The 23,880-nt window shown below is 46.7% G+C and overlaps 1 protein-coding gene across 12 annotated transcripts in view; it reads right to left on the minus strand.

Annotated features, from left to right (window-relative positions):
- LOC109896506 (neurexin-2) overlaps positions 1 to 23,880 on the minus strand; it is a 1,132,408-nt gene that overhangs the window by 17,702 nt on the left and 1,090,826 nt on the right. For 8 of the 12 annotated variants that reach the window (XM_031832475.1, XM_031832466.1, XM_031832467.1 and 5 more), the window contains 2 exons: positions 16,497 to 16,586; positions 3,844 to 4,172 (listed from right to left, as the gene is read on the minus strand). In XM_031832475.1, coding sequence (XP_031688335.1) covers positions 3,844 to 4,172; positions 16,497 to 16,586 — 419 coding nt within the window. The remainder of the gene's footprint in view (positions 1 to 3,843; positions 4,173 to 16,496; positions 16,587 to 23,880) is intronic. The other 4 variants (XM_031832476.1, XM_031832477.1, XM_031832471.1 and 1 more) reach the window with 1 other exon arrangement.

The raw sequence follows: 23,880 nt of genomic DNA on the forward strand, positions 1-23,880 counted from the left end.
GCAAAGAGGTCATCAGATATAACATCGGGTGTGTCCTAAATGACACCCTATCTCCTATATAGTGCACTACTATTGACCAAGGCCCATAGGGAATAAGCTACCATTTGGGAGGCACACATAGTGTGTAATATGGCTCTACAGAGGTCCCTAAACTCCATTTCTAACAGTAGTGCCAGTTGCGTCATACTGTACATCATTGACTTTGGAAGGACCGACTATCTGCATTGATAACTGTGCAGAACCCCAACCATTGAATTATACATTACTTTGGAAGGATGGCGAAGCTAGCAGCATTGATCTTTATACTGTCTACAATGTGTGATCTCCTCTCTCCTCACAACCGATAGATAGAGTACATGGACAGTCCGCGACTGCTTTGATAACACCATGTAGAGATAATTAAGCGACTGCTTTGAAAACACCATGTAGAGATAATGAAGCGACTGCTTTGATAACACCATGTAGAGATAATGAAGCGACTGCTTTGATAACACCATGTAGAGATAATGAAGCGACTGCTTTGAAAACACCATGTAGAGATATTGAAGCGACTGCTTTGAAAACACCATGTAGAGATAATGAAGCGACTGCTTTGCTAACAGCATATAAAGATAATAAAGTGACTGCTTTGATAACACCATGTAGAGATAATGAAGCGACTGCTTTGCTAACAGCATTTAAAGATAATAAAGTGACTGCTTTGATAACACCATGTAGAGATAATGAAGCGACTGCTTTGATAACACCATGTAGAGATAATGAAGCGACTGCTTTGATAACACCATATAAAGAAAATTAAGTGCATTTCCCCCCATTTATTGAATTTAGTCAAGCTGAAGTCAAAGGATTGTGGCTCCGGCTATACAGTGCGATCAGGGATGGACAATGATGGTGCAATAGCTCACATTGAATTAGATGGGACTTGATTGGTGTTTGCAGTGTGTTAACCAGCGATATGAGACACCCACCCCTCTCTAGTCTACCCCTACACACCCTCTCATCCCCCTGGCACGCTCAGTCTCTCTCAAGCAGCCTATCTCTCTCTCTCTCGTTTCTCTTCTCTCCGAGAAGCTTTTAGTTCCACACAGTAATTAGCACTGTGTTATCAGCTCAGGAGAGAGAAAGAGAGAGAGAGAGAGAGCGAGAGAAGGGAGAAAGAAAGAGGGAGAGTTAAGGATTTGGTATGAGAGCAGTGTTCTTCGGCAGAGAACGCTTAATCATGGTAGACTGGCATGCTGAGAGCTTTGTGTGATTGAGCTTAGGTAAGCTTGAGGACAACAGGGTTGGGTAAATTACCATTACTCCCAACCCTGGAGGACAAGGAGGGTGGTAATGAACAACTTGTTGGAGACAAACCCAATGTTAATTGGTACTTTTTCATATTTGCAACGCAACACCGCGCAAGTTTGTTGAAATGTTAGGAACAGCCCCAGCTTGCGTAAGAACTGAGCCTTACCTAATCCACCCGTACATAATTGGGTATTCTGTAACGCTTGAAACATGGAACAAAGTAAACAAACGGATAGGACTGGGAGGCATGGCGACTACATGGGGACTGGGAGGCATGGCGACTACATGGGGACTGGGTGGCATGGCAACTACATGGGGAATGGGTGGCATGGCGATTACACGGGGACTTGGAGGCATGGCGACTACATTGGGACTGGGAGGCATGGCGACTACATGGGGACTGGGAGGCATGGCGACTACATGGGGACTGGGAGGCATGGCGACTACATGGGGACTGGGAGGCATGGCGACTACATGGGGACTGGGTGGCATGGCGACTACATGGGGACTGGGAGGCATGGTGACTACATGGGGACTGGGAGGCATGGCGACTACATGGGGACTGGGTGGCATGGCGACTACACGGGGACTGGGTGGCATGGCGAATACATGGGGAATGGGAGGCATGGCGACTACATGGGGACTGGGAGGCATGGCGACTACACGAGGACTGGGTGGCATGGCGAATACATGGGGACTGGGAGGCATGGCGACTACATGGGGACTGGGAGGCATGGCGACTACACGGGGACTGGGTGGCATGGCGACTACACGGGGACTGGGTGGCATGGCGACTACACGGGGACTGGGAGGCATGGCGACTACACGAGGACTGGGAGGCATGGCGACTACACAGGGACTGGGTGGCATGGTGACTACACGGGGACTGGGAGGCATGGCGACTACATGGGGACTGGGTGGCATGGCGACTACACGGGGACTGGGTGGCATGGCGACTACATGGGGACTGGGTGGCATGGCGACTACATGGGGACTGGGAGGCATGGCGACTACATGGGGACTGGGTGGCATGGCGACTACATGGGGACTGGGAGGCATGGCGACTACATGGGGACTGGGAGGCATGGCAACTACATGGGGACTGGGAGGCATGGCAACTACAATGGGGACTGGGTGGAATGGCGACTACATGGGGACTGGGAGGCATGGCGACTACACGGGGACTGGGTGGCATGGCGAATACATGGGGAATGGGAGGCATGGCGACTACATGGGGACTGGGAGGCATGGCGACTACATGGGGACTGGGAGGCATGGCGACTACATGGGGACTGGGAGGCATGGCGACTACATGGGGACTGGGTGGCATGGCAACTACATGGGGACTGGGTGGCATGGCGACTACATGGGGACTGGGTGGCATGGCGACTACATGGGGACTGGGTGGCATGGCGACTACATGGGGACTAGGTGTGACTGTATGTCTACTGTAGGTGGTGCATTAGTTCTGTCCCCTATTCTTCCCTAGCTGCCACTGAGGAGTGAGGGATCCAGTTCAGATTAGTCCTGCAAAATCATAGCCTTCAGACAGACAGACACAGAATAAAAACATGTTTAGAGGGTATGCCACAAGTGTCTGGCTACGTGTGATTGGTAGGTCTGGATGGGTATGATTGGTAGGTCTGGATGGGTGTTATTGGTAGGTCTGGATGGGTGTGATTGGTAACTCTGGATGGGTGTGATTGGTAGGTCTGGATGGGTATGATTGGTAGGTCTGGATGGGTGTGATTGGTAGGTCTGGATAGGTGTGATTGGTAGGTCTGGATGGGTGTGATTGATAGGTCTGGATGGCTGTGATTGATAGGTCTGGATGGGTTTGATTGATAGGTCTGGATGGCTGTGATTGATAGGTCTGGATGGGTTTGATTGGTAACTCTGGATGGGTGTGATTGGTAGGTCTGGATGGGTGTGATTGGTAACTCTGGATGGGTGTGATTGGTAGGTCTGGATGGGTATGATTGGTAGGTCTGGATGGGTGTGATTGGTAGGTCTGGATAGGTGTGATTGGTAGGTCTGGATGGCTGTGATTGATAGGTCTGGATGGCTGTGATTGATAGGTCTGGATGGGTTTGATTCATATTGCCCCTAACAATGTGTTTAGGATTCGATCAGTGATATTGCTTTGGAAGGACTCAAGACTCAGTCTGCATTGCTAGGGTATACTAGACTGTGAAATTCATATGGAGTTCATTTGAAGTTCAAGTGTGATTTTGTAGAGAAGGATAAACTTCATGAAACATTCATGACCCGTATTATCTCATACCACTACTATGCCATCTACCACTGTGGTTAGAAAGTTGTCCTTACGGGCACAGCTCTAGGATCAGATTATCCTTCCCAAACCCCATCATCTCAAAGGAAAAACACAAAACTGCTTTTTGATTACTTTCTTGGACCCCGGCAGGGAAACTTCATCCCCTTTCCTCCTACTCAGCACAGGCCAGTCTATAGTCTACATCCAGCCTACTCTACCCTACCCTAACCCAACCCACCCTACCCCATCCTAACCCACCCTAGTCCCCATCCACTAACCTGTGTGACACTGTCTCTCATGGTTGGTGAGCGCTGCTTGCGGGTGGTGGTGGTAGCCATCGTGGTGGTTGTCTCCATGATGGTGGTGGACATGTCGGCCAGCGGCGTGGTGCTGGTGGTGTCTGTGGTGAGCACCGAGGGCACATCGCCCACCAGCCGCAGGTTGCCCTGGGCCTGCACGTTGGGGTCGCCCTCGGCCGCCAGCTTGAGCACCTGCAGCCCGTTGTAGTAGAGGCCCGAGATCTGGCCCTGGAAGTGACGGGCCTTGTCACCGCCACCACCACCGATCTTGATGAACGCCTGGCTGTTGAAGATGGTCAACTGTCGACCTGGTGGAGGGAGAGGAGAGAAAGGAGGGAGAGAGAGAGAGAGAGGGAAGAGAAAAGTGGTAGATAAAAAGGGGTAGAGAGGTGGGCAGAGAAACAAAAAGAGACAGACAGAAGAGAAAGAACAAGCAGAAAGAGGAAAGGAAAGCGACGAGGAAGACACCATCAGTCTCTGTCTCTCCGTATGCTGACCAATTCCCCACACTCACACATACAGACACAGAGTAATGAAACAACGGGGGACAGTATCCATCACATGAGGGGGATTTCCCCTGGTAACACGTTAGGGAGATTGGAACCTTGCCTGAGCCGTTCTGCTGCAGGTGGCGGCCATTATGGCTCGACTCTGGCACACGCAGGCCGCTCAGTTTCATAGCAGAGCCTGAAGAATGTGGAAACTGGCAGAGTAATAGATTGCAGGCTGTGGTAGTGGTCTGACCCTGAGGCAGGGGGCTGGGTGGAGATGCATCTCATTCCCCACAGAGGTGGAATACATTGCAGGCGGTGCTAGCCAGTGTCATTGACCCCACCTCACCTGAGACACACAAATGATGAAGTGCCTCGGAAAAAAAAAAAACATCCCAGAGAACGGAGACAGACGAGCCGTTTAGCCAAAATAAACCCCTTTGATGGAAATGGTTTTCATGTTTAATTCAACGGCGCTCTCTCTTCTCGTCCTCCAGTCATTACTATGCATCTGGATTGGACGGATGAGGGTTCGTCCCATTTGCATGATCCAATACTAATGTGTTACCAGGGGGGGGGGGGGGGGGTGATCTGAGGAGGTGGACTTGTTTTCATTTATTCTCCTCTTTTTCTTTGCTGATGTCAGTTCTTTTTTATTTCCCCTCTGCTTCCCTCACACTCATTTTCTCAGTGGATGGGGTGTCATACTGGGCCAATCAGGTTGCATATCAGAAGTGATGACACTTGACCTCATTCATGGGCTTCCCGGGGGGTGTGGAGAGTGGAGGGAGGGGTGAGAGAGGATTACTGTCGGATATTTATTTGTAGGAAGTGGGTTCAAATGTAACTTGATGAGGTAATTACGGCAGAGAGAGAAAAGAGAAGAGGAGAAACCAAGAGAGGCCTGTCTTAATGGATTAATCAATCCCTGTTGAGAGAGAGAGAGAGGGGAAGGACTGTGCATGCGTGTCTAATGCGTGCACAATATGTATAGTAATAATTGACATTAGGAAGATAAGATTATTTTGACATTTCTACATTATAAACTCCTAGAGGACAGACTTCAAGCCTTTAGAGGACAGAAATCCCAAATAGCTTCCATTCCATTTCAATTAGCATTATTTTTTATTATCCTAATGGGGTAACATTATTGTGTGTGTGTGTGTGTGTGTGTCAGCAATAAAGCCTCCAGAGAGACAGTCCATTACACATGTCATGCCATCATTAGATGTGATGACTAGGTCCTCCATGCCTGCCATACAGTATGTTGACAGAATATAGCTCCCTCTCACTCTATTATCTCTGTAAAGATGCAGTTCAACATGTTCTGTTGGGAAATGAGGGGGAGGGGGGAAGGGGAGAAGGAGGGGGAATGGAGAAGGAGGGTGAGGGAGAGAAGGAGGGTGAGAGAGAGAAGGAGAGGGAAGGGAAAATGAGGGGCAGAAGGATAAGGAGGGGAGGGGAGAAGGAAAGGGAGAGGAGAAGGAGATTGTATTGAGGATGGACAATAGGAACACACATGCATGTAGTAGGTGCACACACACACACACACACACACACACACACACACACACACACACACACACACACACACACACACACACACACACACACACACACACACACACACACACACACACACACACACACACAGGAGTTTTACCATGGTCAGGTCATGTGGTCAGGAAATACTGCTGTCTCAAATGAGTTCAGCTATCAACTAGCTGAAATCTGGAATCTCCAGTAGCTATGAGGAAGCTAGGGAATACAGTACCCTGCTGAGTCTTGGCCAGTAAGAAGGAAATGTGTAGGCTGAGAAAAGTAAACTAAAACAATATTTGAAAACAGTATTCAACACCTGAGAGGTCCTTGAAGATGGATCCTTGGGGGATCCTTGAAGATGTTTTATTTTCTCCTCTACACCAGTCAGAGGAATAGATGCCCTCAGGAAGAAAGTGGAGGGAATCAGTGTTTATTTGTGAGACTGTCCGATGGAAAGGAGACTTTAACAGAGGCTGATGAAGTTATTGTTTCGGAGCCTGCCGGGTTAAATTGAAACTGACGTGTCACTTCAGAGCCAATTTGGCCTGGGAGGGTTTAGAGGAAGGGAGAGGAGAGAGGAGAGAGGTGAAGGTCTTGGCACAACTGGCAATCAGACTGCTTAATATGACACAACCAGGTGTGTGCGTGTGTGCATGACCGCTCGCATAATAACATGCATGAGCTGTCTGAGACGTGTCATCAAGGTGACCTTTACCTGTACGTGTGATAGGTAGCCATTTGGAACAGAAGGTTTTTTCCTCTGCGTGGGTGTGTGAGTGTGTGTGTGAGTGTGTGTGTGATCTAACGGTGGACAGGGCTGGGCTGCATTAATGAGAGTTCATTGTACCAATTTGAGTGTTGGATCAGGTGTCAGCTCCCTGGTCTCCTCTCTCTCTGGGCCCTTATGATGATGGGCACATAATGGCCCTAGGGCCCGGGGCCCAGGCTCTAAAGGCTGGGAAGGGAGGTGACAGCCACTAGCTGGTCCTCATTAAAGCAGACATTCAGGACGATACACACTACTGCCTAAATAACTTCAGCCCTGCTGATTCTAGAGTGATGGACGTCCTTCAGCCCTGCCGACTCTAGAGTGATGGACGTCTTTCAGCCCTGCTGATTCTAGAGTGATGGACGTCCTTCAGCCCTGCTGATTCTAGAGTGATGGACGTCCTTCAGCCCTGCTGATTCTAGAGTGATGGACGTCCTTCAGCCCTGCTGATTCTAGAGTGATGGACGTCCTTCAGCCCTGCCGACTCTAGAGTGATGGACGTCTTTCAGCCCTGCTGATTCTAGAGTGATGGACGTCCTTCAGCCCTGCTGATTCTAGAGTGATGGACGTCCTTCAGCCCTGCCGACTCTAGAGTGATGGACGTCTTTCAGCCCTGCTGATTCTAGAGTGATGGACGTCCTTCAGCCCTGCTGATTCTAGAGTGATGGACGTCCTTCAGCCTTGCTGATTCTAGAGTGATGGACGTCCTTCAGCCCTGCTGATTCTAGAGTGATGGACGTCCTTCAGCCCTGCCGACTCTAGAGTGATGGACGTCCTTCAGCCCTGCCGACTCAAGAGGGATGGACGTCCTTCAGCCCTGCTGATTCTAGAGTGATGGACGTCCTTCAGCCCTGCTGATTCTAGAGTGATGGACGTCCTTCAGCCCTGCCGACTCTAGAGTGATGGACGTCCTTCAGCCCTGCCGACTCAAGAGGGATGGACGTCCTTCAGCCCTGCTGATTCTAGAGTGATGGACGTCCTTCAGCCCTGCTGATTCTAGAGTGATGGACGTCCTTCAGCCCTGCCGACTCTAGAGTGATGGACGTCCTTCAGCCCTGCCGACTCAAGAGGGATGGACGTCCTTCAGCCCTGCCGACTCTAGAGTGATGGACGTCCTTCAGCCCTGCCGACTCAAGAGTGATGGACGTCCTTCAGCCCTGCTGATTCTAGAGTGATGGACGTCCTTCAGCCCTGCCGACTCAAGAGGGATGGACGTCCTTCAGCCCTGCTGAATCTCTCTTGTCTCTCTCCCTGCATTTCCTTTTCTCTCACACACTTGACATGTAGCTCTTCTCTGTCCCCAGCTTCCTCTTCCTCTATCATTAGGACATGGCTGTAGCTCTTCTCTGTCCCCAGCTTCCTCTTCCTCTATCATTAGGACATGGCTGTAGCTCTTCTCTGTCCCCAGCTTCCTCTTCCTCTATCATTAGGACATGGCTGTAGCTCTTCTCTGTCCCCAGCTTCCTCTTCCTCTATCATTAGGACATGGCTGTAGCTCTTCTCTGTCCCCAGCTTCCTCTTCCTCTATCATTAGGACATGGCTGTATTGTGTTTGTCCTCTGCTGAATCCACATGGATGTTCTGTGTTCTAATCCATGAGGGGGGACATCCAGTCTATTTGATTGACGGGATGACACTAGTTAGCTAGCGCTGGGGGTAAGAATAGCACTAGGGACCAGGGAAACCATGTAGACAGAGAACATGAGAGAAAGAGTGATATAAAGGAAGTGATTTACAGGAGAATAAGAGGGGAGGATGAGAAATGCTGTAGAGAGAGTGAAGCGTCGTAACACTCCGGCCTCATCACGACCTTCTCTAAGGCCTCACACTTTATCACTCATTAGTGGTGCAACCAGGAAAATAGTACCAGTCCCTTGGTTGCTCTGAGACAAGAGAGGATCAGGGAAGCAATGAATGCTCCTCGCTCCATAAATGGGGCATCTGGGTAAAGGGGAAGGAGGCGTGGAGGCAATCACTTGCGACAACGGCGAATCACACGAGAGCTTAGTGGCTGATAGCTTAGCAAGGCGGCTAGGAGGTCAGAGAGGTATTCCCGCTTCGATTTCCTCACTGAGGGGATGTGGTAACAATCCCTAGCCCAATGCTATGACCCCCTTGTGTAGCTGTGAAGGAGGGGTGTGCTATTTTTTTGTGTGAGGAAATGTCAAGACGGGTTGAATTGTTCTAGGTGTCGTAATCTCCCAATTGTTAACATACGGAAATGAAAAAAGATTGACTCTGCAGTTGTACCCGTTGGCGGTTGTTGTGAAATGAGTGGTTATATGGAACAACGGAATGATGAAATAAAACATTGAATACTATTGATATTATGACATCACACATTTCCGTAAGTGATTTCTTCTGGAGTTTTTTTGTTTGTTGGGGGGGGGGGGGGGGGGGGGGGGGGGGGGGGTGGCGGAAGCCTAGGCACACTAAGATAATCAATTAATAAGATATCATGTTGATCTTGGTGCCAAATAGTGTTCCTTTGTGTATGTTATGTGTATATTGTTGTGTTTTAATATGACTAAATAACCTAGTTGATCTGCCATGTTAGCTTCTGTTTTTTTTTACGATCAAATAAACAAAACCCACAAAAATGGAATCTACGAGGGAGAAAGAGAGCCAGACTGATGGTGAAAGAAAGATCTGTGGTTTTACAGTCATTCTTACTATCTTTATGATTTCTCTTTTTATTTCCATCGAAAATGAATGGAGACGGACAGTGCTATAAGACACCCAGAGAGACTATAGCCTGTACGAGTTAACCACACGAGTTAACCACACGAGTTAACCATACGAGTTAACCATACGAGTTAACCATATGAGTTAACCATACGAGTTAACCACACGAGTTAACCATACGAGTTAACCACACGAGTTAACCACACGAGTTAACCATACGAGTTAACCACACGAGTTAACCATACGAGTTAACCACACGAGTTAACCATACGAGTTAACCATACGAGTTAACCACACGAGTTAACCATACGAATTAACCATACGAGTTAACCATATGAGTTAACCATACGAGTTAACCACACGAGTTAACCATACGAGTTAACCACACGAGTTAACCATACGAGTTAACCTGTAGACATAGAATAAAGATTGGGGAATTGGGACATGAGAAAGGACAGGAGAGAGGGAGGGAGACAAACGAGGACTAAAGGAAGATAACAGGCTGAGGATGGTATGTCATAGAGTCAGGGGAGGGAGGGACGAAGACATGACAGGCCTGATAAAGGAGAGGAGTGAGAAAGGGTACGAAAAGAGTGTTAACCAGGGATTATGGAAAGGGAAAAAAGGTTGAGAGAGAGAGCGAGTGAGAGAATAAAAATAAATAAAGGGAGAGAAAGGAGGAAGGAGTTTGTAAAACAAAGGGAGAGAGAGTGATGGAGAGAAGAGCATTGTGAGAGAAGATGAGAGAGAACCCAGGGGAGAGAAAGGAGGAGAGTTACTGTAACAGAGGGAGGAATGGAGAGAAGAACACAGAGAGAAGATGAGAGAGAACCCAGGGGAGAGAAAGGAGGAGAGTTACTGTAACAGAGGGAGGGATGGAGAGAAGAACACTGAGAGAGAAGATGAGAGAGAACCCAGGGGAGAGAAAGGAGGAGAGTTACTGTAACAGAGGGAGAGATGGAGAGAATGTGTCCCACTGATGTGCTAGCTAAATGCACGTAGGACTGATACAACTTCAGTAGATCATACAATGCGAGCTTTCCCCTCTCCGTTTCTTGTTAACTAATCCTACTGCTATCGAAGCAGCTAGGCTGAGAGAAACCACAGGACTCTGCTAATGGATCCATGGGAAACCTGTTCACGTCAACTGTATCACTGCTCCACTCTCCAGTGACCAGAAGAGAATCGCTCACAGGGGCGTAGTGCATCTACATCTGTGTATCCATCCACCTCCTATGTTTGCTTGACGAGAGAAAAAAAGGACAGGGTTTTCAGATGAGCCGTCAATTAGTAGCTGAGCCCACGAAGCCGTGGAGAAGTGGGCTGTGTCCGGGGCCACGCTCGGCTGCCTTATGCACAGATTGCCTGTCTGAAGACTGAGGTAATGAGAGCAAGACTACAACCTTGATGTGGAGCGGAGGGGGTGGCTTGAACACAGCTTAGCCCCCTTCCAAGTGGCTAACGTGGGGGGGAGTGGCAGGAGGAAGGTGGGCTGTTCTGGATCTAATGGAACCCTAATGGGAAGGATCAGAGGGATTGGAATTGGAGACGAGGTGACTCTTTCTCTCCGACATCATTATATTACCTCTCGTTCTGATTATCCAGGAGAGAGGGAGGGACACGCGGGCACAGAAGAAGAGGCTACCATCTTAAGTGTTTGCGGTGGCGACTCGGCTAGTAGAGTGGATGGAGGGATTACCCAGGCTCCTCCACTGCGTAAGCACTGTTTGGGGGTTTTGATTGACAGATGCTTGGAACGTTTACACTGAGAAGTTTTCATTTGGCTCTTTCCATCGGAGATTCCCTCCCTCTTCCCCTCCTCTTTCTGGCCTTCCGAGCCAAGAGAGAATGGGGTGCGCTGCAGACAGAGTTGATTATGAAGTGGGGAGTAGTTATCTCTTTAGCACAAGGCGCTCTTTGCTAATTAAGTCTTTCACTTTGTTTTATTCCTATGGAAAAGTAGACGATTTGGTCACGTTGTGAATGAATTGTGTTTGACAAAGGACGGCGAGGGCCAGAATGCACGTGACTGTAACGGGTAGACTGGGAGTCGGGAAGCAAGTACAGGGAGTCAATCGTTTAATAAATAGAACACAGTACAAAACAGGAAACAGGAAAAGCATACAGACATGAAACCCAAACAGAGTCAGTAACACCTGAGAAAAGAACCAAGGGGAGTAACAGATATAGGGGAGGTAATCAAGAAAAGGGAGTCCAGGTGAGTGTCATGAGGTGTAGGTGCGCGTAACGAAGGTGGCAGGTGCGCATAACGATGGGTAAACTGGCGGCAATGGGCGCCAGCGAGGAGGAGCGGGAGTAGACGTGACAGCGACATTGGAAGAGAGCCAGGGGACATAGATAGAGACACACCGTGGTGGGTAGGTAAACGAGGACTCCAGATTGGGTACAATACACTAGATAGGACAGGGGTGCTGAAGAGCATATCGATGAGCTCGGGACAGACCCTATTTCTCCAGTCACTCCAGCTGCAACGATGCTGTTCCAGGCCATTTCATGGTAGGGGACAGAGAAATAACACAGCCAAAGTGCCCCATTATTTAGGCCAGGAGGAAACGGTGTCTCGCAGCCACTTAAAAGAGAAAGAGTGAATGAAAAGAGGTGAAAGAGGAGCAGGCGGCATGCGAGCCAAATAAACTCGCCATGGGCGGCCTAGAGGGGCCTGCAGGGGCCACAGAGCCGGCCCCACTGGTGAGAGGCCCTGGTTGAAAAAATATCTGCAATAAAGCCAGGCTCACGCATGCCCTGTCTGGATGGGCGCCCAGCCAGGAGGGGTTGATTTGGGCCTTGGCTCTGGTATCGAGTGGGAGGACTCGATCATTCTCGATTAGGGAGAAAGGGGGAGCCTGAACCAGACCATTAATCACTGAACATTAAGCCTCAATCACTCACTAGATGACAGCCAGGCACCACTGTTGACACAAAGGCCTTGTGGTGTGTTGTGTTCCTCATTCACTCCCTCCCTTCCAGTCTCATCCACCTAAACAAGTCTCTGGCCGTTCCCTTCGGGTCCTTAATTGAAACGGAGGGTTTGGCATCCTCCCTAAACCCAGATGTATGCCATAATGCTCCCAGGCATCCTCCCTAGTCCCAGATGTATGCCATAATGCTCACAGGCATCCTCCCTAAACCCAGATGTATGCCATAATGCTCACAGGCATCCTCCCTAAACCCAGATGTATGCCATAATGCTCCCAGGCATCCTCCCTAAACCCAGATGTATGCCATAATGCTCCCAGGCATCCTCCCTAAACCCAGATGTATGCCATAATGCTCCCAGGCATCCTCCCTAAACCCAGATGTACTCCACAATTCTTCTCTTCTCTCTGACTGGAATATATGGGAGTAAAGCCAGGAAGTAAATATGCCCTCATTGGCAAAAAGCAGAGAACAAGGGAAATCGATTCTCACTGGTTATTTGTCATCTCTATTTTCTTCTCCCTCTCTGCTCTCTCCCCAGAGAGATTAGGAAACAGTCTCTCATTCTTGTTCTAGAAAAGAGGATGTGCTGTCATTGGGAGTTTGTGGTGCCAAGACTTGCGAGGATGAGACAAAGAAAAGTGAGGGAGAGAGAGAGAGGTGAGAGGGATAGAAAACAGCAGAGGATTTGGGGTGCTGGATTTGAGGCGAGAGAGAGAGAGAGAGAGAGAGAGAGAGAGAGACGAGGCACAAGGGAAAAGGAGGGCACATCCGAGCGAGTTTGTTTGGATTGAGCTGCTAAAAACTTTTGAGTCTCTTATTTCCCCCCCTCCATTGAATACCTATAGGTGCTGCCATTTTGGATTTATTCAGCAGGCCCTGGGAGGGCCAGAGATGTTCTCTCTGATCTGCCTCAAAGTCTGGAGGAGAACAGAGAACGAGAGCTGCACACTGAGATGTGTGATCCAACAGCCAGCTCTGGGCTGGGGGAGATATTGTAATACCTACTAAGCTCTTCCTGCTTCAGCCAGTAAAGTCTGTTGGGAGCATTGATAAGCGTGTGAGTGTGTGTGTTACCTACCTTTTCCTCTGCTTGATTCTACTCCACACTTGACTTTAGGGGAAGTGTATTGCTCTAAGGTAGCATGCAATCTCATGCAATCTTTATGCCACAAAATAAACCACTCTTCATTCCTCTAGTTACCCCAGCTAGTTTTTACATCAATGAGAGCAAATGTTCATTCTCTGTGGTCATACAGTTCCTCAGACTTGACCACACAGACCACCTGACCACAGACTGACAATGAGTCCAGGAGACACACTGGAGCAATGAATACCCTCTGTGACCATTTAAGGGTTGGACCACAGTTTAACAACAGGGGTGTGTGGAGGACCAACTCTATAAGTTATATGCCGTCTGGACCAGTACAGACCAGGCAGCAATCTCCACACGATACACTCTCTTTCATTCATACACACACACACACACACACGAATTCAACGCACAGCATTGTACATCCCACACAGCAAATATGATTGACATATCATTTAACACATTTTTGTTCATTAACAAATGGCACAAACATATTTAATGTGGGACAGTAAATGTTAAAGGGACCTTATAGTCTTGTAACTTTATGCTCAAAGAAGCACTTGTGTAGTAGCAGGGTTCATCAAAAACTTGCAACAAAAATTTGATTCAGATGCAGTGCTTAGAATTTGGTATTCAAGTTAATTGGTTTGTTTTTAACCCTCTGAGTTTTGCGTTTCGGGGGCGGGGAGGGGTAAGGGGAGAGTCGGGTATTCTGACACTACTTGGTCATGGTTTATGCTTAGCAAAGCACTTAGTTAGCAGTTTAGTTGTTAATATCCTGTCTATGTATCCTGTCTACGTATCCTGTCTAAGTATCCTGTCTAAGTTCTAGGTTTGGGAGGAATTTAGACAGTTCCAATGGAGCTCAAACGTAAGCATTACGTAAGCATCACCTGCAGAAAGATCTGCAAAAGAATGTGTATGCGCCCAATAAAATGTGTATTTTTTGATTTGATGTTAGAGATGTTTATAACCGGGTTATGACTGAGGGCTTCTTGGTTGTGTGCTAGCTATGGCCCAGAAGGTAAGACTCTATCTAGGAATGTTTTTGGTGTGATTGTCAATAACATACTGGCCTTCTGTTCATAGTGTTGTGGCGATGGGAGTGCTGTGGGGAGAGTCAGCCCTCAGTAATTAGTGTGGGTTGAGTTTGGTTTGCTGTTATGTGTTTAGATTCTGCTTAGTTTAGGTCTCATGAGTCATCTCTGTCTGTTTCCATAGCAAAGTAACTTGAACTTTAACCCTTTGAGTTTGAACTTCCCCTCCCTCCATCATCTTCTTCTTTATTGGTACCAGCGTTTCTATACTGGTCTCCTTAGTCTTCTCTGGCGCTGTTGATTCGTTGGTACTGATTGTGACATTGTTATTTATAATGTATGATTCTTAAATATGTGTTTTTGATCAGCTGATTCTGGTTGTGATATTCTGATTCTATCCAACATGTGAATTTGATCTATTAATCCAAATGACATGAAATGAGCAGTTTACTGCTTCTGTTTTTATCAAATGAACATGGGAAAGCTGAATTATGTTGTTTGACTCTCACATAAATACAAATGAGTTTATGTCGAATCTTTCCTCGTATACGTGTAATCACTTACAATACCATTTCAAAGAACAGCCTGCCCACAGCTAATTAGAAGATGTAAAATGTGATTAATTCATGGCACAATTAAGAGTCACACAAACGGAATACAAAACGTGGGTGAAGCTTTCAGAGAACCGTAGAGATTTATGATTTCAACTCATTTCCCTCAATGAGTCATATTTGACTGTGTTGTGACGGCTGATCTCAACGCATTTGAATCTGAGTCAACTAACCAATATGCGGACTGAAACTAGCAGTCACAAAACAAGTAGCATGAAAACGTTGCTAAGAGCCCGACTCTCAGTACTTCTGAAGTATCGTTTTATGTGACTTAATAAGGCCCATCTACACCCCATAGTTGTCGCTAGTTATCCTGCTAGGTGTGGACGGCCCATTATTGTGCTATGACAGCGAAACTAGCTAGCACTGATTTAAAATGGCTGATATTGTGGTGTGACTGTGGTAACTGTCGCCAGAGAGATGGAACGAAAGGGGGAGGGGAGGAGGATTAATAAAGGCCACACCTCCGTTGGGGGAGTTTTTAGAATCCACCACCTTGCAGCGGCACAAACACACGACACAGGACAAAGACAAAGAGGTCGGGGATGTTTGGCACTCAAAGGGTTAAAGAGTCGTCACTTTTAGTCGGATCCAAACTGCAGATCGATCGTGCTCATTGTTGCCGGACAGAATGAGGCTGACACAACAAACTGTAGGCTTATTAGCAAAGTCCATAAAATACATTAAACAGTCCCTTTAACTTTTAATGACTTTCAGGTGGCTACTTTTCTCCGGAGTGTCAAAAAATAATTAAGTGGTTGTTGTTTCTTCCTCCATGTGTCACTTTTGTGAATAGGAATTTGAATAATAATCACCATAATTAATGCAACTTCACAACAGCAAACAACAGACACAGGAAGTGAAGCAGAAGGGAACCAATAGGATCTGTCTATTTCCATCTTATCTGGTTGGTTACTGGGGGGTTATGTTGGGGTTATTGGTAAGTTAGGACTCTGAAGAGATGCAGCCCCTTGTCAAGGTGCCTTGGACATGGTTCCCCTGTCTAGTGTAACCCTTACTACCGACTCTGTAGTTCAGTACCTTGTAATGCTAGGAAGAATGTGTAAGGTACTGTAGCATCATACGATTATTAATAAGGGAGGTTGTGATCAATTTGCAAACTTCGATGTGGCCAATTACTAGATAGAATGAGCACATCTAACTAGTTGCTTTCAGGGGGCAAGAACTGAAATCTGCTAAAGTGTACAGTACAACTGTAGTAGATATGCTAATGTTGCAATAGTTACATGTTTAAATGTGTTATTAATGTATTACCTGAATGGTGAATGGAGACTGACGATTATGGTCATAAGCCAATCGCATGGGACATATGTGAATCAGGGGAACCGGAAAGTGCCAATCACATCCACCTTTGTTGCGTGGACTGCACCTCCTCCAGAGCGGTGGTTATCGGTGATTAAGGGGTTAAGGTCATTAGTGGAGTGTTACGTTTGTTTTTTTAGTTACCTTTGTCGAGTAGCCACTCGTCAACTACCCGACCAAGCCGGTATGGGATTCTTTGTCTAGCAATAGCCAGGCGCTCATTATCAAAGTTCCCTTTAGAGAATTTGGAAAAGACAGAGGGCAGCAGGTTAACATCTGGAAGGTCAAAGGTTCAAAGGTTAAAGGTTAGAAAAAGGGCAACATGGCAAAAGGTTTAGCAAGGTTATGTATGTTAAAATCAGCTTTATGTAGTTTCAGGAAGTTGTAGCTTTTTGCGGACTGGTTTGGATTGGTTAGACAGCCTTCTAGTTACCTCAGGTTTAAATTGTTGTTTTGGTTATGAGTCCGATAAGTTAAACATATTTATGAATAATTTAGAAATAGTCTATTAGTATAAATGGATACCTGGCAAAGTTAATAGCTTGGTGGACAGTGAAAATCAATAACATACAATTAAATCAATACTACTAATCCATAACATATGTCAAACCCCAAAATAAAAAGCATTCATTTCTAGCAATATCATGTGCATTAATATCACCATGGCATTATTCAAACATTTTCATGTATTCACCATCAACCATATCATATTTCATATTCAGAGACCCGAGCACAGAGTACTTAAACACATTTCATGGTTAATACCAGGAAGACATTTTTGTTCGAGATCCCACGCAACCATCCTTAGAGGCAAGTCTCTGAGCTCAACTTCGAAACCTCAAATCTCATAATGCAACACTAATTCCAAGTTGTTCACTTCTGGGTAAATGGAAAGCCCTCTGTGGATTTGAGCTCTGTTTTTTCCTACATCCATAACTTATCAAGGGCTTTTTTCCCAGCGTAATAATCAGGGGCTCATCAACGGTACTGTATAATTGCCATCATCTCATCAGCATGTCAAAAGCACTTCATTTCTGTTCCATTAAACTGCACGATAGCATTTAGCCAGAGCTAAAAATGATTATCTCCCTCATCGTTTCAATCAAATTCCACCTCTGGATCAGACAGTTTAGAGTCAGGATCCTGAGAGCTTCTGCAGCTATAGAGTGATGCCTGGGGTGAGAAGACACGCAAGACAAGAAAGCCTGAAAGACGACATATTAACACTCCCGAGCGCTGTGCTGTAATTCATGTGCTGCAACATGGATGGTGCTGGAGCTGCTATAGCCGCGGTCAGGTAAAAGGTAGGGGCGTAACGTAAGGGGTAGGGGCGTAAGGGGTAGGGGCGTAACGTAAGGGGTAGGGGTGTAAGGGGTAGGGGTGTAAGGCGTGGGTATAAAGCATTGACTACAGTGCTTTATATACACACTCAGTTTTGCAGTACTCAGGTCCACTCCCCAGGAGTCTCTATACACAGGCCTGTGTGTGTAGTACAACATGTCAACTACGGAAAGGTATGTCTGTGGGTGTGTGAGAGTGAGAGAAAGAGAGAAGGCAGGAAAGAGTGTGGAGGAGGGGGTATAGACCTGACAGGGTGACGGAGGGGACGAGAAGATGGGGAAAGGAGGAGGGGAGAGAAACGAAGACGTCAAAGGGAGGGATGACAGACGGACAGATAGTGAGTATAGAATTGGAGAAAGAGGTGAGAGTCAGAAGGTGTAGGGGGAAAACATGAGTCACAGTCATTTGCATGCAGCACAACATACAGGCCAGACGAGGGGTGTGTGTGTGTGAGTGTGTGTGTGTGTCGTATAGCTCACATGAGATTCTCCAGGTAACCCTAGGAGATTGGCCTGTGCAAAGCCAGTGCTGCAATTATAGAGCTCCTCTCTCCACTCACAACCCATTTAACAGCAACGCCAGCACTCTGCAGCTAAGCAGATTAGAGGGAGATACACACAGAGGCAGAGATGGAGAGATGCAGCGACAGAGAGAAGGATAAACAGAAAGAGGATGAGAGAGAGAAAGAGAAAAGGAGAGAAAGCAAATAAATACTGTAGTGGGAGGCAGTGGTCCTTAGTAAGATGAATCAATACGTGAGGGTGTGTTCTCCTCTCTCCCTAGACATATCTCCCTCCCTCCCTCCCTCCCTCCCTCCCTCCCTCCCTCCCTCCCTCCCTCCCTCCCTCCCTCCCTCCCTCCCTCCCTCCCTCCCTCCCTCCCTCCCTCCCTCCCTCCCTCCCTCCCTCCCTCCCTCCCTCCCTCCCTCCCTCCCTCCCTCCCTCCCTCCCTCCCTCCCTCCCTCCCTCCCTCCCATTACCAGAAACTGGGCACAGCATCAAAAGAGGCATGCCTTAGGCAGTCTGGCAACTAAAACCCTCCCTTCTACTGAACATTGAACAACCTAGTTCAGCATCTCTGAGTTATAAAGCCCTCCCTCTAGTGGTAGTATCTGACCACTGCAGACATTTTAGTAAAACCATGGCTTTTCTCAAAATACAGTTTTTCTATACGGCATCTGTCTTTTCTTCCTCCCTTGAAGTAATCCTTGATCTTAATCTATGTAGGGGAAATGTATCAGGTTAGATCATGGATTTACCTCAAGGAAATGTCCTACGAGGCACTGTGTCTCCTCTCAGTAGAGGGAGATTGAGAGGCAGGGGTTCCCACCAAAATAGCACAAAGTACATAATTAGATTACAATGAGGAGATTAAAAGTCATCCGGGGTATATCTGCCCATGTCATCCATTATCATGTTCATTAGTTCATTATTCTTGCCATCCCTTCCTCCATAGCTGCAGAGGGAAGATAGAAGGGGGAGATTTAGGGTTTAAGAATATCCTCCTCTCTCCCCCCCAGCTCCCCAGGGAGCCCCCAGGTGTTTGACTAATCAGAAATGGGGAAGATGCAGGAGGGGGTCGTGTTAAGCATTGACAGTGGAGTGTGTGTGTGTGCGCCTAAAATATAAATGAAATCGAATTTTAATGGTCACATACACGTGTTTAACAGATGTTATTGTGGGTGTAGCAAAATGCTTGTAAAATGCCTGTGTGTGTGTGTGAGTGCGTGTGCATATGTGTGTGTTAGAATCAATAATAGATTGTGTGTGTGTGTGTGTGTGTGTGTGTGTGTGTGTGTGTGTGTGTGTGTGTGTGTGTGTGTGTGTGTGTGTGTGTGTGTGTGTGTGTGTGTGTGTGTGTGTGTGTGACTAAGCGCGTGTGTTTTAGCTCCTCAATGGCAAACACAATAGCATTAACAGCCCCTTGAGTCAAGTCTCGTCAACAACAACGAGTGGAAAATAACTGCAGCAGGATCAACAAACGACAAGCGGAGAACCCAATCCGTGAAAAAAAGCACATTTATTTCTCCATTAAAATAACATAAATTGATCAGAAATACAGTGCAGACATTGTTAATGTTGCAAATGACTATTGTATCTGGAAATGGCAGATTTGAATGGAATATCTACATAGGTGAACAGAGGCTCATTATCAGCAACCCTCACTCCTGTGTTCCAATGGCACGTTGTGTTAGCTAATCCAAGTTGATCATTTTAAAAGGCTAATTGATCATTAGAAAACCCTTTATCAATTATGTTAGCACAACTGAAAAATGTTGTCCTGATTAAAGAAGCAATACAACTGGCCTTCTTTAGACTAGTTGAGTATCTGGAGCATCAGCATTTGTGGGTTTGATTACAGGCTCAAAATGGCCAGAAACTCTATTCTTGTTCTGAGAAATTAAGGCTATTCCATGCGAGAAATCGCCGAGAAACTGAAGATCTCGTACAACACTGTGTACTACTCCCTTCACAGAACAACGCAAACTGGATCTAACCAGAATGGAAAGAGGAGTGGGAGGCCCCGGTGCACAACTGAGCAAGAGGACAAGTACATTAGAGTGTCTAGTTTGAGAAACAGATGCCTCACATGTTCTCAAATGGCAGCTTCATTAAATAGTACCCGCAAAGCATCAGTCTCAACGTCAACAGTGAAGAGGCGACTCCGGGATGCTGGCCTCTAGGCAGAGTTCCTCTGTCTAGTGTCTGTGTTCTTTTGCCCATCTTAATCTGTTCTTTTTATTGGCCAGTCTGAGATATTACTATTTCTTTGCAACTCTGCCTAGAGGGCTAGCATCCCAGAGTTGCCGCTTCACTGTTGACATTGAGACGGTTGTTTTGTGGCGACTGTTAAATGTCTACACTGTATATCTGATCAATTTGATGTTATTTTAATGGACCAAAAATGTGCTTTTCTTTCAAAAACGAGGACATTTATACATACATACATATATATATATAAAGAGTGTTTGGGTCCACGTGGATCTGTTTTGACCCACCTCCACTGTAAGGATAAATTACGCAATGCACTTTCAAGGGGTGCCCTGAGTGGGTTTTAGTTGCAGCTATGATGCAGTAAAAGAGTGTGACTACCTACAGTACCAGTCAAAAGTTTGGACACACCTACTCATTCAAGGGCTTTTCTTTATTTTTACTATTTTCTACATTGTAGAATAATAGCAAAGACCTCAAAACTCCCATCCCCTTCCCGTCCCCCTCCCATACCCATCATGTACCCCTCCCATCCCCTTCCCGTCCCCCTCCTGTACCCCTCCCATACCCCTCATATCACCTTCCCGTCCCCCTCCCGTACCAACCCTGTACCCCTCCCGTACCCATCCCAATGACATCCTTTTTTCCCGTTTCAATTAACATTTTATACACATCTGATTTGACTGGAATTTAGTCCAATGACTAGGTTGGAGGTGGTCTGCCATTTTATCACTCAACTCTAACATCAAACAAAAGCTATCCATGAAAAGTGCTTATAAGTGCTGAATAACCCACTCTATACCCTACCAGAAATATTGATCTGATATCCTTGGAGCACATTCATCTGAAGCCACTGTCCTATAGGAAATGGCCATCCTCCAAGTACATCATAGCACTCCTTAATAATAAATCCTACCCATAATGCATCATTGGTCCATCCCCGTTCCATTTAGCTCAGTGGAGCATCAAAGTCACATTGCAAAGGGTTCAAGTATTGAACTTCTACCGCACTTTGAGTAGTCACATTGCACAAGTGCTATACGGTTCAAGTTCCACACCATTCTACTCCAAGTAGAAAACTATGGGGGCAGAGCCTATGCCTGTGTGTTCCTGACCTAGTGTTCCCTAAGCTGGAGCCAGTCTGTCTAAGCCCTGCCAGACTGCCACGTCCATGGCCCCTGGTACACTGGCCCTTAAGACAGGCACGGCTGGGCCCTTAAAGCCTTTGGTGGAGGGAAGAGAAGTGCTGAGTTGCTCAGAGACCTGGCCTCCTCACAACTCTCTTTCTCCCTCTCCTGTCATTCTTTTGTGCCATCACTCCCTCCCCCCCTCTCTTGTTCATTTGTGCTCATTTTTCTCCCTCTCTCTCTCCCTGTCTCTCATCCCCTCTTTCTCTCATTGTCTCTCTCTCCCTCTCTCTCTCCCTGTCTCTCATCCCCTCTTTCTCTCATTGTCTCTCTCCCTGTCTCTCATCCCCTCTTTCTCTCCCTCTCTCTCATCCCCTAGCAGTTAGAGAGGCTTGGAGTTAAGAAAGGGTAAAGAAAGGCAGGTAGACTTTAAAAGGGTTGAGCTGCTCTGCAGGCTCCTCCTGTGCCGACCTCTGTGAGGCTGGGACAAAGAGACCCGTGGCTGGGAGAACTGAGCTGCTCAGACACCCTGGCTCTCTGGTTCTCTCTCTCTCTCGCTCTGGCTCCAGCCTGCGGGTTCAGTATGGGTCAGCACTCAGCCACTTCTGTTAAATGCCTGGCAGCAAGAGCACAGGGGAGGCCGAAAATAGTCATTGTATCTCCTCTTTTTTATTTCTCTACGTTTCCCACTCCGTATCTTTCTCTTTTTATGTTTCCTTTCTCTCTATTTCACTCTTTCTGTTTCCCACTGTTCTGTATCTCCATCTATCTCTTTCCATTTTTTCTCTCTCACTCTTCTCTCTCTTTTTCTCTGTTTCCAACTCTTTCTTCTCTTTACCTCAGCACTACATTCTCAGATCTACTTTAGCTGAATTTCTACCACACGACAAGGAGACTATGCGTCTGATGCTTAGCTTATGTGTGTGTGTCATCCGTAAGTGAATGTGTGTCATCTCAATCTACAGTTGAAGTAGGAAGTTCATTTAAACTCAGTTTTTCACAATTCCTGGCGTTTAATCCTAGTAAAAATTCCCTGTCTTAAGTCAGTTAGGATCACCACTTTATTTTAAGAATGTGAAATGTCAGAATTATAGTAGAGAGAATAATTTATTTCAGCTTTTATTTCTTTCATCACATTCCCAGTGGGTCAGAAGTTTACATACACTCAGTTAGTATTTGGTAGCATTGCCTTTAAATTGTTTAGCTTGGGACAAAGTAGCCTTCCACAAGGTTCCCACAATAATTTGGGTGAATTTTGGCCCATTCCTCCTGACAGAGCTGGTGTAACTGAGTCAGGTTTGTAGGCCTCCTTGCTCGCACACGCTTTTTCAGTTCTGCCCACAAAGTTTCTATGGGATTGAGGTCAGGGTTTGTGATGGCCACTCCAATACCTTGACTTTGTTGTCCTTAAGCCATTTTGCCACGACTTTGGAAGTATGCTTGTGGTCATTGTCCATTTGGAAGACCCATTTGCGACCAAGCTTTAACTTCTTGACTGATGTCTTGAGATGTTGCCTCAATAAATCCACATAATTTCCCTCCCTCATGATGTCATCTATTTTGTGAAGTGCACCAGTCCCTCCTGCAGCAAAGCACCTCCACAACATGATGCTGCCACCTCCGTGCTTCATGGTTGGGATGGTGTTCTTCGGCTTGCAAGCCTCCCCCTTTTTCCTCCAAACATAATGATGGTCATTATGGCCACACAGTTAAATTTTTGTTTCATCAGACCAGAGGACATTTCTCCAAAAAGTACAATCTTTGTCCACATGTGCAGTTGCAAATCGTAGTCTGGCTTCTTTATGGTGGTTTTGGAGCAGTGGCTTCTTCCTTGCTGAGCGGCCTTTCAGGTTATGTCGATATAGGACTCGTTTTACTGTGGATATAGATACTTTTGTACCTGTTTCCTCCAGCATCTTCACAAGGTCCTTTGCTGTTGTTCTGGGATTAATTTGGAATTTTCACAGCAAAGTACGTTCATCTCTAGGAGACAGAACGCGTCTCCTTCCTGAGCGGTACGACGACTGCGTGGTCCCATGGTGTTTATACTTGCGTACTTTTGTTTGTACAGATGAACGTGGTACCTTCAGGTATTTGGAAATTGCTCCCAAGGATGAACCAGACTTGTTGAGGTCTACACATTTTTTTCTGAGGTCTGATTTCTTTGGATTTTTCCATAATGTCAAGCAAAGAGGCACTGAGTTTGAAGGTAGTCCTTGAAATACATCCACAGGTACACCTCCAATTGACTCAAATGATGTGCTAGCCTATCAGAAGCTTCTAAAGCCATGACATCATTTTCTGGAATTTTCCAAGCTGTTTAAAGGCACAGTCAACTTAGCGTATGTA

The sequence above is a fragment of the Oncorhynchus kisutch genome, linkage group LG9, assembly GCF_002021735.2.
Source record: "Oncorhynchus kisutch isolate 150728-3 linkage group LG9, Okis_V2, whole genome shotgun sequence".
NCBI lineage: Eukaryota > Metazoa > Chordata > Actinopteri > Salmoniformes > Salmonidae > Oncorhynchus > Oncorhynchus kisutch.